This window comes from Cervus elaphus, chromosome 25 (genome assembly GCF_910594005.1).
Source record: "Cervus elaphus chromosome 25, mCerEla1.1, whole genome shotgun sequence".
Taxonomy (NCBI): domain Eukaryota; kingdom Metazoa; phylum Chordata; class Mammalia; order Artiodactyla; family Cervidae; genus Cervus; species Cervus elaphus.
Genome location: NC_057839.1, coordinates 59,577,090 through 59,591,411, shown reverse-complemented (window position 1 = coordinate 59,591,411; position 14,322 = coordinate 59,577,090). Strand labels below are relative to the sequence as shown.

Genomic DNA, 14,322 nt, shown 5'->3' with positions numbered 1-14,322 from the left:
CAAAGAGGTCACAAAGGGATTGCATATGACATTTTAATATAATCATAATATATTTATGTCCCTAGTTTGGCTTTAAAATTATATTAATTTACATAAAAGTAGAAGGGGATATATCAATAGAATCCATATAGAGATTTGCAAGTTTATCTTAAGTGAAAATGACTAAACTTGCCATTCAATATTATTCATTTGAGTCACAGTCAGTAGAAAATAAACATGATGTGATATTTAACTTAAAAAAAAACTCCCATTATGCGTCTTGGCAATCATTCCTATGTTCAAAAGAAATAGAGAAGAAGCAGATGCCCAATGGAAGTTCTAGAACATAATGGTACAGAAGGAACTAACATGTAAGGAAAGGAAATCTCAAAATGTAACTTATTTTATCATTCTCCAGCTACCAGCACAGTCTGAAAAGGAAAATAAAATATCCCAACTGAAGTCAGAACAACCAGGCTACAGAGCCACCATTATCTGTCCTTTGCTTGAGGTAAAAACAGGACCTGTCCCACTGGGCCTCACCCCTCACTCCACACCTGTCCCATCACCCAGGATAAAAGTGCTCACAGTGGCCTCTGCTTCATGCTGTCCTTGGGTAAATCTAACAACACATTTCTGGGTTATGTGATATCAACTTTAAATACCTGTTTCCACTTCCTCCACATCCTGATAGTAAAACATGAGGTGACGAAGGCCTCCAGCAGCAAAAAGCTGATCGATTCTTTCAATCTGGGAAAAAGGTAATGGCTTTGTTCTGAATCAGAAACCAGGTTTAAATCAGCATTTACTATCATCTTTCTTATTCGGGTAAGACTTCAGTTTATGCAAACCATATAGAGCATATTTCTTATAACAAAAAACCACAAAAGAATAAACATCTTAACATAGTAAAGGCTAAATTCAAAGAAGGATTTGATGAATCATAAAAGTATTTGCTACATACACATATCTGAAAAGAGATTGTCCCTTAATATTGGCTAATTTCTTAAAGTGCTGATATAAAGGCAGATATAAATATATTTTAATTTTTCACCCAATTATAGATCAGAAAGAGAGACCACACCTTTCAAAATGCAGTCTAACACACTATAAAAAAGTAACATTAAATTCCAATAACCTTGGAAAACCACCATGATGAGAATACATATGATTATGGAATGCTCCACCGTCTAGCAACTTAGTCCCATCCATGAGGTTCTGTATGCATCTAAAGGTCTGCCAACTGGCTGGCTATATGGCAGAATATGGTAGTCAAGGTTAGAAACAAAAGAAACCAGATTCAGCTGCCAAACCAAAATCAAAGCCAGGGAGCTATGGCACGATTCAATCTCCCAGGACAGAACAGAATAAACTGAAAAAACAAAGATAAATTGGCAGCTGAGAGGAGATTCTGCTCTCTAATCTAGATTCCAAAATGGCGCCCAAGTCCAACTTCACTAGATGTAGAGAGACACAGAAATCTCTGTCAGAATCACGGAACTCAAATGATGAGCTTAACATGGAGAGCTGGAGAGCCCCAAGCTCAATCTGCCATCACCTGCACCAAGTCAGGATGGGGTCCTGTCCATGTTGAAACAGACACCCTTCCCTAAGGCCCAGCACAGACCCTGCCGTAGGACAACATGAGCTGTGCCCTCCATAATCAAGTCAGTGAGAACTCAAATGCATCGCACCTGATTCCCCTCAAGAATGGCATCCTCCACTTCAGTTTTGTTTAGGTCCACACAGGAAGCTACAATCCCAAACAAGTAGTCATGTCTCCCATCCAGACGAGCCCGCTTGGCTTCCTTCTCTTCCTTCAGTCTTTGCTGCAAGAAGGGAAGAAAAATGTGATGTGACAACTACTGTTGTCAAATGCATTCACTCTGTAATTCATTTTGTAACTTCATACTACCATTGCTTTTTCAAGTCTTAGGTATTCAGATAACACACAGCTTACTGGTACCACTTTTTATGCACTATCTTCTACTTTTAGAAATAATGTTATTTCTACTATGGAAATAAGATGTGCTCATTGTTTTGAAATTATGTAACACAGATAAGCCAAAAGAAGAAGCAAAAGTCACCTGCCAACCAGATAATATTACTGTTAACATTTTGTTCTAAATCTTTACAGACTTAATTTCATACATATATAAGCATTCAAAAGACCTTATATATAAGACACATAGCAAAATCTAAAAAATCTCTATTTTTGTAAACATTCCCTAGGCCACTAAAGTAATACATATTCTTCTACATTATTCCCTATGTTTCTTGCTTGTCTAAAAGTTCATATCTGGTCTTGAAATTAATTTCTGAATAGCATTGCTTACTTTTTATCTGTTGACTGTACTGTCACCAATGTTGCAGTTTGAAGCATATCTTTCCATATGTGCTCTGTTCATACAAACATATACAAACATATATACAGATTTCTATTTCTATTATACTATAAATGTTTTTCACACATTTTTACCTTAATAATACATCATAGACTTCTTTTTAGTTTAATACAGACTATTGTAACTTGCTTAATAGCTGTAAAATATTTAACAATATAGATAACTATTCATCCATTTCACCATCAGTCAATATTCAACTTCCAATTAATCTTAAGTAAGTGCATTATCTTTAATGCTAACCAGTAGCTCTGAGTCCTTCTTGCTTTTAACAGTTGTTAAACCCAACCCACTCCAGTAATCTTGCCTGGAGAATTCCATGAACAGAGGAGCCTGGCAGGCTACAGTCCATGGGGTTGCAAAGAGTCAGGCGTGACTGAGCAACTATCACTCAAACCCCAAATATGTATGAGCGCTATAGAGGCAAACACTACCCAGTGACCTCAGAAAACTAACCAGCCTGGTTTGCAGAATATAAGCAGAAAATGTAAATAGGACAGGCTGGCATTATGGTTGATACAGGGGCGTGAGATTTATGCAGGGGCATTCATAGGTCTTCAGAGAAGGAACCAAAGGGAGGATCCCCCTCTAGCCTAGTGCTGAGGAGGGATGGAACGAAAAAAAAAAAAAAAACCAAAGTTTCAGGAAGAGTTGACTTAAGCCTAGAGTTGAAGGAGACTTGACCACACTACCTGGGACAGGGGCATTTCTGCAGATTCAAAGGCCAAAAGGCATAAGAAAGCATAGCAGCTCTGAAAAGCACAAGGCAACCAGGATGGCTGAACTTGAACTAGAAAAACATAATAGGAAATGAGAGAGAAGTCAAATCATAAAATATCTTACGAGCCATGGAAGAAAGTATAAACATTATCTGAAGTCCATGGAGGATCACTGATGAGCTTCAAATCAGAAGAGATGTTTAGCTGTCCATGCTGCATCAAAACATCAGTCATTGTGACAGTAGTGTAAAAAGTGGATTGAAGTGATGCAAGTCTGGAGACAGGAAAGCCAGGCAGGTAGATGTGTTTGCAGAGCCTGCAAACACATTTGCAGAGCCTGGGATGGACAGGCCCCTGGGACTGTGCATCTGGAGCCCAAGGGGAATTCGCACTGCAGAGACAGACACCGGTTCTCAATATAGCATAACAGACATTATGGGCCAGATCTTCCTTGCAATTGCATTTACAAGATGGCTTCAGCATTCCATAGCTCTTCTGCAATGTTATTGTGCCACTAACTGATCAAGAGGTGGTCTCTCTATCTAGCCCCTGTTCTTGAATCTGGCTGGACCTGTGACCAGTTTTCATCCCCAAAAATATGGAAAGAAGTGAGAATGTAAAACTTCCTAGGCCAGTCCTGCAGAGACCTTCAGCTTCTGCCTTTGCATTTGCAAATACTCCCTCAGAACCCAGCTACCATGCTATGAAATGTCCAAATCACACGGGAAGACCAAATGCAGAAAAACCAAGGCATTCTCGTCAACAGCTCAACAGATCTCCTAGTTCAGGGGTCCCAAACCTCTGGGCTGCAGGCCAGTACCTGCTGTCAGATCAGCCAGCAGCATTAGAGTAGAAATAATAGGGCTTCCTTGGTTGGCTCAGTTCAGTTCAGTTCAGTCACTCAGTCATGTCCAACTCTTTGTGACCCCATGAACCACAGCACGCCAGGCCTCCCTGTCCATCACCAATTCCTGGAGTCCACCCAAACCCATGTCCATCGAGTTGGTGATGCCATCCAACCATCTCATCCTCTATCATCCCCTTCTCCTCCTGCCCTCAATCCTTCCCAGCATCAGGGTCTTTTCAAATGAGTCAGCTCTTCACATCAGGTGGCCAAAGTATTGGAGTTTCAGCTTCAACATCAGTCTTCCAATGAACACCCAGGACTGATCTCCTTTAGGATGGACTGGTTGGATCTCCTTGCAGTCCAAGGGACTCTCAAGAGTCTTCTCCAACACCACAGTTCAAAAGCATCAATTCTTCTGTGCTCAGCTTTCTTTATAGTCCAACTCTCACATCCATACATGACCACTGGAAAAACCATAGCCTTGACTAGATGGACCTTTGTTGGCTCATGTGGTAAATAATCTGCCGGCAATGCAGGAGATCTGGGTTTGATCCTGGGTCGGGAAGATACCCTAGAGAATGAAATGACAACCCACTCCAGTATTCTTGCCTGGGAAGCCCCATGGACAGAGGAGCCTGGAGGGCTACAGTCCACGGGGTTGCAAAGAGTCGGACACAACTGAGTGACTAACACTTTCACTTTCAAGTGCACAATAAATGTAATGCACTTGAATCATCCTGAAACCATCCCCCCACTCCTCAGTCTGAGGAAAAATTGTCTTCCACAAAATCGGTCCCCGGTGCCAAAAAAGTTGTGAAGCACGGTTCTAACTGACACTCGAGCACCAATTTGAAAACTATCTTGGACATTCCAATCTAGTCAAGCCTACAGATGACTGCAACCTAGCCAATGACATGTGATACAGAAGAGCCATCCAGCTGAGCCCAGCCTCCCACAGACTCAAGAGAGACAATAGATAGCTATTAAGAGGTAATAGATAATTGATATCAGATATTTAAGCCATTAAGTTCTGGTATGATTTGTTATGCAGCATGAGGCAACAAAGTAATTCTTTTAGAATAATTTCATTAGTTGGACAGAAAACAACTGGATGCAGAACCACAGAAAAGAATGATTGGGAAAAGAGAAACATAAAGGTTCTAAAAATAAACTACTCTTTCCAGAAACTTGACTATAAAGGAAAGAGGGATGGTTACTAGTAGAAAAAGGAAAATTTAGAGTCTAAGGAGAATTTTTTAAGATACAATAGAATTACTAAAAACTAAAGAGGAAAAAGTTGGAAATTTCAGGGTTATTGAAAGACTATCACTAGACATATGCAATTTATGTTCATTTGTCCAAAACTGAAGGAACCGCTTGAGAGACAAATTAGTTGGGGATGGGGGTGAGGATGCAGGGCACAATTAAGGTTTCAAAAAACAATCTACTATCTTCTTGCCATTTCCCTAAAGAAAAGAACTGACACTAGTCTTAACCCAAAATGCACATTCCATAAACATTATATAGAAGTTAATTTAAATCTCTTTTCAACTATGGCTAAAACCAGGAAAATGTCTGTTCTCTGACTGTTTTCCACATTCTAGGCAGGGAGGAATAAAAGACTTTTCTCAAGGTGATCTTTCTGGGTTTATACTAAATGTCTCCAGCAGCATGAAGGTACAGTGGGCAACCAGGTGAGCCAAGGCCACAGCAACAAATCAACTAGATGGCAAATGCTGGGCAGCCAAAAACACATTTAAAAACAAAAGAGCCAGTAAAGTCAGGATGTAAACCAACTGAAGGCTTCCAAAGAATATAGAAATTTCTATAGGATTCTGCCATGGCAACACATTATTCTATGACATGATTTTACAAGATTCCAACAGAAAAAAAAAGAACATATTCTAGTGGAGGAAAGGAAAGATTAAACACTAGTTATTTTATTTTTACTTAAATATCACAGGGAAAAACTCCTAAAGCAGTCTTATATATAAAACCAAATTATCAATGAGTTTTTAAAGTAAGTGTTTTCAGCACTATATTTAAAAGCATGTTAAGCATTGAATATATTCTTACATAACTAGCCTATCTCCTAATGATAAGTAATGTGAAATAAACCCTAGTGCCATGTAGATGAAAGAGGACAGTGTTTATCAATCTCAAGTTTCTCTGCCTTATACTAAGGTATCCTGGTACAATATGGGATTTTTTTTTTTTTCACTACCACAGAAAGTCAACAGTGTCAAATAAATATTTGGTGATTGGATCAGTGTGTTGTCAGTCCCTAAACTTGAACCTGCAGCTTTCTGGCTGCCAAGGAACTGCAGGAACAAGAAATCAGATGACTAGTTGGAGGTGGTTTGCCCTGTTGGCCTTTGGAATGTCTTGGAAACAGGATGACAAAGGCGAGAGGTGAACTATGGCATTATTTTTTTTAAAGGGTCACATTAAAATTGTCTTCTCTGCATGAGCAAGCTCCAACTGATAGAGGTGGGGAGGATGTGTTCAGAAGCCTATTCAGTGTTCAAGGAAATCTAGAGCAATATTTAAAATATTTCTACAAAAGCAAAACTACAATGAAGTATCACCTCACACCAATTAGAATGGCCATCATCAAAAAAATCTATAAACAATAAATGCTAGGATGTGGAGAAAAGGGAACTCTCCTGTACTTTTGGTGGGAATGTAAATTGATGCAACCACTATAGAGAACAGTATGGAGGTCCTTTAAAAAGCTAAAAACAGAGCTGCCGTATGATCCAGCAATCCCACTCCTGGGCATATATCTGGAAAAAGCTCTAACTCATAACAATACAAGTAGTTTGTTCATGGCACCACGGTTTTGCAATAGCCAACACCTGAAAGCAAGCTATATGTTCATCAACAGATGAATGAATAAAAAAGATGTAGTGCATATATACAATGGAATGTTACTCAGCTACGAAAAAGAATGAAGTAATGTCATTTGTAGCAGCATGGATAGACCTAGAGACTGTCACTGCGAGGGTGATAAGTCAGACAGAGAAAGACAAATATGATGACATCACCTATATGTAGAATCTAAGAAGATGATGCTAAGCAACTTACTCGCAAAGCAGAAATGGAGTCACAGATGTAGAGGACAAACTTATTGTCACTAGGGGAATAAATTGGGAGATTTGGGGTTGACATATACACACCACTATATAGAAAACAGATAACTACGAAGGACCTATTGTACAGCACAGGGAACTCTAACTCAATACTCTATAATGACCTATATGGGAAAAGAATTTTAAAAAGAATAGATATATGTATGTGTATAACTGATTCACTTTGCTGTATGGAAAAAAAAAACTAACACAACATTGCAAATCAACTATACTCCAATAAAAAAGTTAATGATAAGCAAGCTAAGGTTTGCAGAATAAAAAATAAAATATTTCTGTAATGTTTCTGTAACTTGTGACAAAGAATGCTACTACCATTTTGAAATGAAAGAGGGAGTGATGTACTCCCTCCCAAGAAACAAGTGCTGATTTCAAGGTAGAGCAACATCACATACACAAACGAGCACTGGTACCAGACTGGGGTCCAGCCCCAGGGTGGCCCCCAATTGTACGACCTTGCATCTGTCTTTGAACCCTTCCAGACTTCAGGTTCTGCAACTCCAAAATCGAGGTGTAGGACTGTGTGACAGCTAAGTTCCATTCCATCTCTGAACATTTGCATTACTTCTCACTGATTCAAAAATTAACACAGGGACTTCCCTGGTGGTCCCATGGTTAAGAATCTGCCTTGAAATGCAGGGGACTCAGGTTCAATCTCTGGTCCAGGAACTAAGATCCCACATGCCACAGGGCAACTACTGAGCCCTCAGGCCACAACTAGAGAGTCTGTATGCAGTAATGAAAGATCCCACATGACACAATGAAGATTCTGATAGAGTTAAATAGAGAAATTAAAAAAAAAAAAAAAACCAACAATGTGTGCTGTTAAAAAAAAGGTAACACAGACAAGAGACTTAAGGGTGGGTTTTTATGTATGTTTTTGTTTGGTTGGTTGGTTTGGGTTCTTGGGGTCTTTTTATCAGATCAGGAGAGGTCTGGGGTAAGACTTGAGATTTTAAAATGTGAATCCCAACAAAGACCCAGTGCCATGTGTCTTCATAATAAAGCTCTGTGACTTTTTCTCATGACAAACCCATCCTTCCAATTTTTTTTTTAAATATACTAAGCTTTGCCTTTAACTCTAAAGAACCAAAGCCCAGGTCTACATGTTCATCTACATAAACAGTGCATGAATTACACCCATTTCATTTTGGCTTCAGGTTATAATCTCCAACTCCACGAGAAACTTTGTTGTTGTTCAGTTGCTAAGTCATGTCCAAGTCTTTGTGACCCCAGGGACTGCAGCATGCCAGGCTCCTCTGTCCTCCACTATAAACTGAAGTTTGCTCCAATTCATGTCCACTGAGTCAGCGATGCTATCTAACCATCTCACCCAACTCAGAATAGACCTTGATGCTGGGAAAGATTGAAGGCAAAAGGAGAAGAGGGCAGCAGAGAATGAGGCTGAAATGAGAAACCTTACTCTTGTTTATAAAATGGAGATAAAAGTTCAAACTTGAAAGGTACTTGCAAAGATTAAATTGTCCAGTTCCTGTGTCTCAGCAAAAGGTTAACTCCCCACTGGATCCTCACATCCAGAAGTGCCTAGGACTTAAGCTCCCTGCCTGGGTAGCCAATAGGCTGGACTCCATGCATCCCCAAACTCATGGACAATTTCACCTTTATCCATGTCACACTGTTCACACCAGGTCCATAACCTATCCTTTCTACAGCCTTTATATATATCTATATGTCATGTTGAAAAAAATGCTTTTCTAGAAGACACGATTAGCCTTGTTGCCCTCTGAATCTGAGTAAGAGATGTTTCAATGAAAGTCTGTTGCATATTTTTTAATGAATATATTTTCATTTTGTATTTGGGTGTTTTGTTCTTTTATGCATATGTAAAGTCGCTCAGTCATGTCCAACTCTTTGCGACTCCATGGACTATACAGTCCATGGAATTCTCCAGGTCAGAATACTAGAATGGGTAGCCTTTCCCTTCTCCAGGGGATCTTCCCAACCCAGGGATCAAACCCAGGTCTCCTGCACTGCAGGAAGATTCTTTACCAGTTTAGCCACCAAGGAAGCCCATGCTTATAGCAATGTAACAAACATAGCAGGAGAGAGTACAACATAGATTTAAATCCCCACTGGAGAGTATTGTAAATAATGAGGAGTCTATGAATTACAACTGAAACTCCTTATCTTAAATTACCAGGGTAAATACCTCTGATACCCATTCCACTTTGGCTCTCAATATCAGTCTCAAGCCCAGAGATAATCACCTGATGAAGCAAAGCTGAAGAGGCCAAGGACATTGTTTGATCATCTTAGGCCAGTTAGCTTCCCTTTATACCATTTTCCCCAACTGTAGATGAATCAGGGCACACCCATGAACAGAAGGGAAAATTACCCAAAGTGTATGTCTAAGTAAAATGGGGTGGGAGGGAGGCCCAAGAGGGAAGGAATTTATGTATACAGATAGCTGATTCCCTTGATGATAGTCCCTTGGACAGCAAGGAAATCAAACCAGTCAATCCTAAAGGAAAACAACCCTGACTATTCATTAGAAGGACTGATGCTGAAACTGAAGCTCCAATCTTTGGCCACCTGAGGTGAAGAGCCAACTTATCGGAAAAGACCCTGATGCTGGGGAAGACTGAAGGCAAAAGGAGAGGGGCAGCAGAGGATGAGATGGTTAGATAGCATCATCAACTCAATGGACATAAATTCGAGCAAAATTCCAGGAGATAGTGAAGGACAAGGAAACCTGGCGTGCTGCAGTTCAAGGGATCACAAAGAGTCAGACATGACTTAGCAACTGAACAACAACAATAGCTAATTCACTTCGTTGTACAGTAGAAACTAGCAGAACATTGTAATTATACTCCAATTTAAAAAATAAAATGCCCAGTTACTGGTAAAATAATATTTATTTTTCTTTTTTGAAGGGAGAGCTCCAAATGGGTCAGGCTGGTTTCACTCACTTGTGTGCCATGTATTCAAGCTGATCCTTCCTATCTCCTAAAGGGTAAAATAAAATAAACATCACCTGAATCTCATCATTCCTACAAGAGGAGCAGCTCCACAGGGAGGGACGTTTTCTATTTTGATTTCTGCACCATCTCCAGTACCCAGAACAGCGCCTAGCACTTAGCAGAGCCTCAATTGCTATCTAATCAGGGGATGATTAACCAAGTTTATCATTCACAAGTCACTCTCATGTAATTAAGGACTGGTGCAAATTATTCTAGCTCCATGTGAGTCCGTGGCAGGTGCAGAATTCAGTCAATAAGCTCCTGGGTCTTGCACGTTGTTATGACTTCAGCAGAAACCACTGCACGGAACTCCATCATTAGTATGGATTATGGCTCCCCCTCAATTCACAGCCACTATAACTAACCTCACTTAGCCGACATCCCATTCAAACGTGCTGAATTACAGAAACAGACGGAAGCAGTTCTGCTTCTCATTTCTACAAATGAAAGGGCCCTCTCCAAGTTAACCCAATTTCCATGTCTTCCAACAAAGAAAAGCCTCCCTTTTCTGTCTCCCAGCATTTTCACCGTAACCCACAGGGCACGGCTTCCTCGCTGGGAGAGGCTGCTCTGTGACGATGCCTCCTGGACCATCCGAACCTGCTGGAAGATTAATAATTGGCTGGAAGAACCGCAAGGGAGCAAGGCTCCACTCCCCATTGCGCTTCTGGCATCTTAACGTCCCTTCCTACCCTTTTATGTCACTTCTCCAGGTGAAGGGCCACATCTGCAGAGGAAGTGCGACACCTCCTTCCCGCATTAAGAGCACTTGAGCAGAGTGGTTCCTGGGAGGGAGAGACACTCCAGGCTGACTAATCCACTCCCAGCAGGTGCTCCAGGGAAGCCCTCCTTTATTTAAAAGGAGTTGCACTCCCTCTCCATCGCAAAGAGCTAGCTAGCACTTCAACAGAGACGGTCCCATCAATTTTCTTTCCACCTGAGAGTAAGTTCTGGAATCTTATCTATTATTGCTGGAGTTTTCAGGGCCCCTAAATCTCCCCATTTACCAACTCCCTTACCCATCATTCTTTCCAAGCATATAGAAGACCCCTCCTTACCCGTCACTGTATGTGGATTTTTCACCCAAGCCAACCCAAAACCTGCTTAGAGGTGTGTCCCCATCACCACCTTACCTCCTCTCCCCCCAGCATTCCATAATCCAAACTCTGACACCAACTCAATGGACATGAGTTTGAGTAAACTCTGGGAGTTGGTGATGGACAGGGAGGCCTGGGGTGCTGAAGTCCATGGTGTCACAAAGAGTCAGGCATGACTGAGCAACTGAATTGAACTGAACCGAACTTAGAGTCCATTTTCTACACCCCAAATGTCTGAACCTGACCAAGATTTAGTGAGACTTTATGGGATGGAGGTGTACCCACACATATATTTAAAATAGATAACAAACAAGGACCTACTGTCTAGCACAGGGAACTCTGCTCAATGTTATGTGGCAGCTGGATGGGAGGGGAGTTTGGGAGAGAATGGATACATGGATATACACAGCTGAGTCCCTTTGCTGTCCACCTGAGACTATCACAACATTGTTTGTTAATTGGCTATACCCTAATACAAAATAAAACATTTTCAAAAAAATTTTTAAAGGCTTAGCCTTCACATGCCCATGTATTCTTTCTTCCTCCAATCCTACAGAGGTTTTAGTCCAAAATCAGGAATACCACTCTTGTACAATTCCAAGTCCCCTTGGGCAACAGAGGCCATATAATTCAAGTGGTTTTCACTCACTTGCTAAAAAAAATACATATATAATGTCATCATTCACTTTATCCATGACCATGGGATTTCCCAGTCAAGAATACTGGAGTGGGTTGCCATTTCTTTTTCTAGGGGATCTTCCGGACCCAGGGATTCAACCTGAGTCTCTTGCATTGCAGGAGGATTCTTTACCAACTGAGCCACCAGGGAAGCCCCATTGTATATGACACGGGGCTGAAGTCCCAAAACCTCCCTTATTCATCACAAAGAACCACGATGCTCAGAGCTGATGCTCATCAGAATCACCTGGAGGCTTTAAAACGCTGATTCCTTTGTCTCCCCAGAAACTCTGACCCCTCTTGTGTAGAGATGTGTTTCCCAAAAGCTCCCCTTGTGATTACAGTGGTGGCCCAGCCTGAGAACACTGTCTCAAAGGAAAGCATTTGATGACATGATCATAATTTACAAACACCACAAGGTTTTCACTTGAGTTAGGAACTTAGGATCCCTGTAACTCTAGATCTTTCCTTTCTCTCATTATTTGAGTCGTGCAAGAATTGATAGGAAGCACGGGTTTCAGCTCAACTCCACGAGGCCCAAAAGTGTTGTGGAGCCCAGTGGCGGGCACAGGGTAGGTGGTCAACCGATACTTGTGGAATGGGTGGATTCTGCACTTCGAGTCACATTCTCCCGGGGTCTAGAGATGGTGTAGTGACTACGTGGCCATGTCAAGCTGTGACTCCTTCAGGATTGGGAGCCTCCACCTAGGCATTAACAAGCAGTACTTGCCCACTCCCCACAGTTACATCCTAAAACAAGGGTCCCCAACCCCCAGGATCTAATGTCTGATGATCTAAGGTGGAGCTGATATGATAAAAATAGAAATAAGGTGCACAATAAATGTAATGAGCTTGACTCATCCCAAAGCCATTCCCCCTACCCCAGGCCATGGAAAAACTGTCTTCCACTAAATCTGTCCCAGGTGCCAAAAAGGTTGGGGACCGCTGTGACCTAGAGCCATTCACCTCCCCAAGTTCCAAGGAAACTGTTTTGATCTGTGCACGTGAAAGGTGCTCACAGGACCAAACACGCCTGGGCCTGATTAAGAGAACCCTGAAACCAGCTTGGCTACTTTGCCGAAGAATAACAACACCAACATCTTTTCAGCCTTCAAAAGGAATCTGAGAGCAAAGGTTCCTTTCTTGGCTTGGCTTCCATTGTGTACTCCCTGAGGAACAACGGCCCCTCCAGGGGAGTTTCTCAGCAGTGGAAGGAGGTGCCCTCTCTCCCCAACCAGTCTCTACCTCCCACCCCCTCAAGAATCACTGTTTAGAGAAACCTAGCAAGCCCGGGAAAGTCAGTGAGCAGCTGTAATCCCTAGCATCAGGATGTAAGTGGAAAACATGAATGATGCATATTTCAGCAGCAGGGAGAAAACTTGCCCCCATTTCAAAACTAGGTTTGCAATTAAATGAATTTAGGCCAAGAGGACTCTCATAAATCTTTCAGGTGTTTTTTTCTAAAGGTTGGCAAATCCCAGTTTAATTTTAGGGAAAGAAAGAAAAACAAAATCTGTTGAGTCTGGAATTCATGTCCATGGTACGCTTGAAAGTAGGTACTAAGCATTCTTCATCTTTGAGAAAAGCCAAAAAAAAAAGAGGGGTGGGGCAGGCATCATGATGCCTGAGTCAATATATACAGAATTATTTCAAGTTTTATCATTGACAAGCATTTGTGTTTATTATACAATGAAAAGGATACATGGTTTGACTTTTCTAAATCCAGAGAGCTTATGGTTTATTCTGAAGAGAGTCAATTATTACATTACAATAATCTAAGGACAATATAGCATCACTACAGTAATAGTTGCAGACTAAGATTAAATATAGAGGTTAATTTTGTACCTTAAGCAGTTTGGGAATCTCTGTCATTGATTATTTTAGGTGATGAAGGTATTAATAAACCATCAAATGAGTGCACTAAACAGAAAATGTGTAATTACTTACATAATACACTGCAACATTATTAAGGTAATTCTGTTAATATCATACATCAGGGGGGTAAACAGAACCAGCACCCCAAATGTATAGAAACTTCCAAAAAACTTAATATACTTCTAAAAGATAACTAGTGCCAAGAAAGAATCCAATTCATTCATTATACTCGCGATGTTATCAGGAATTTTCATTTTTGTGATTTGGTAGTGAAGCACAGAGAAGTGAAGAAGAGGAAAAATATTCAGACATGTGAACATTTAATTAATTCAATTTATTGCAAAAGCATAAACTAGGGTGTATTAGTACCAGGTTCTGACCCTGGCAAGCTGAGGTCCATGGGGTCACAAAGAGTCAGACATGACTTAGCAACTGAACAACAACAAGTACCAGGTTCTGGGTTAAGGGAAGGCTATTAGAGATGGAGGAGGCAATATCTAGTCATCTGGGAACTCACAGCAGACAAATGCCATCTCACTGCAGTGATGTGATGAGAGTTCACACATCAAAGTGCTGGGAGGACCCAGGGAAGGGA

The 14,322-nt window shown here is 41.0% G+C and overlaps 1 protein-coding gene across 1 annotated transcript in view; it reads right to left on the bottom strand.

Annotated features, from left to right (window-relative positions):
- Positions 1-14,322, bottom strand: part of DNAH5 (dynein axonemal heavy chain 5) — a 324,549-nt gene that overhangs the window by 248,053 nt on the left and 62,174 nt on the right. The window contains exons 2-3 of the mRNA XM_043887792.1: positions 1,674-1,808; positions 645-729 (exon numbers count right to left, since the gene is read on the bottom strand). Coding sequence (XP_043743727.1) covers positions 645-729; positions 1,674-1,808 — 220 coding nt within the window. The remainder of the gene's footprint in view (positions 1-644; positions 730-1,673; positions 1,809-14,322) is intronic.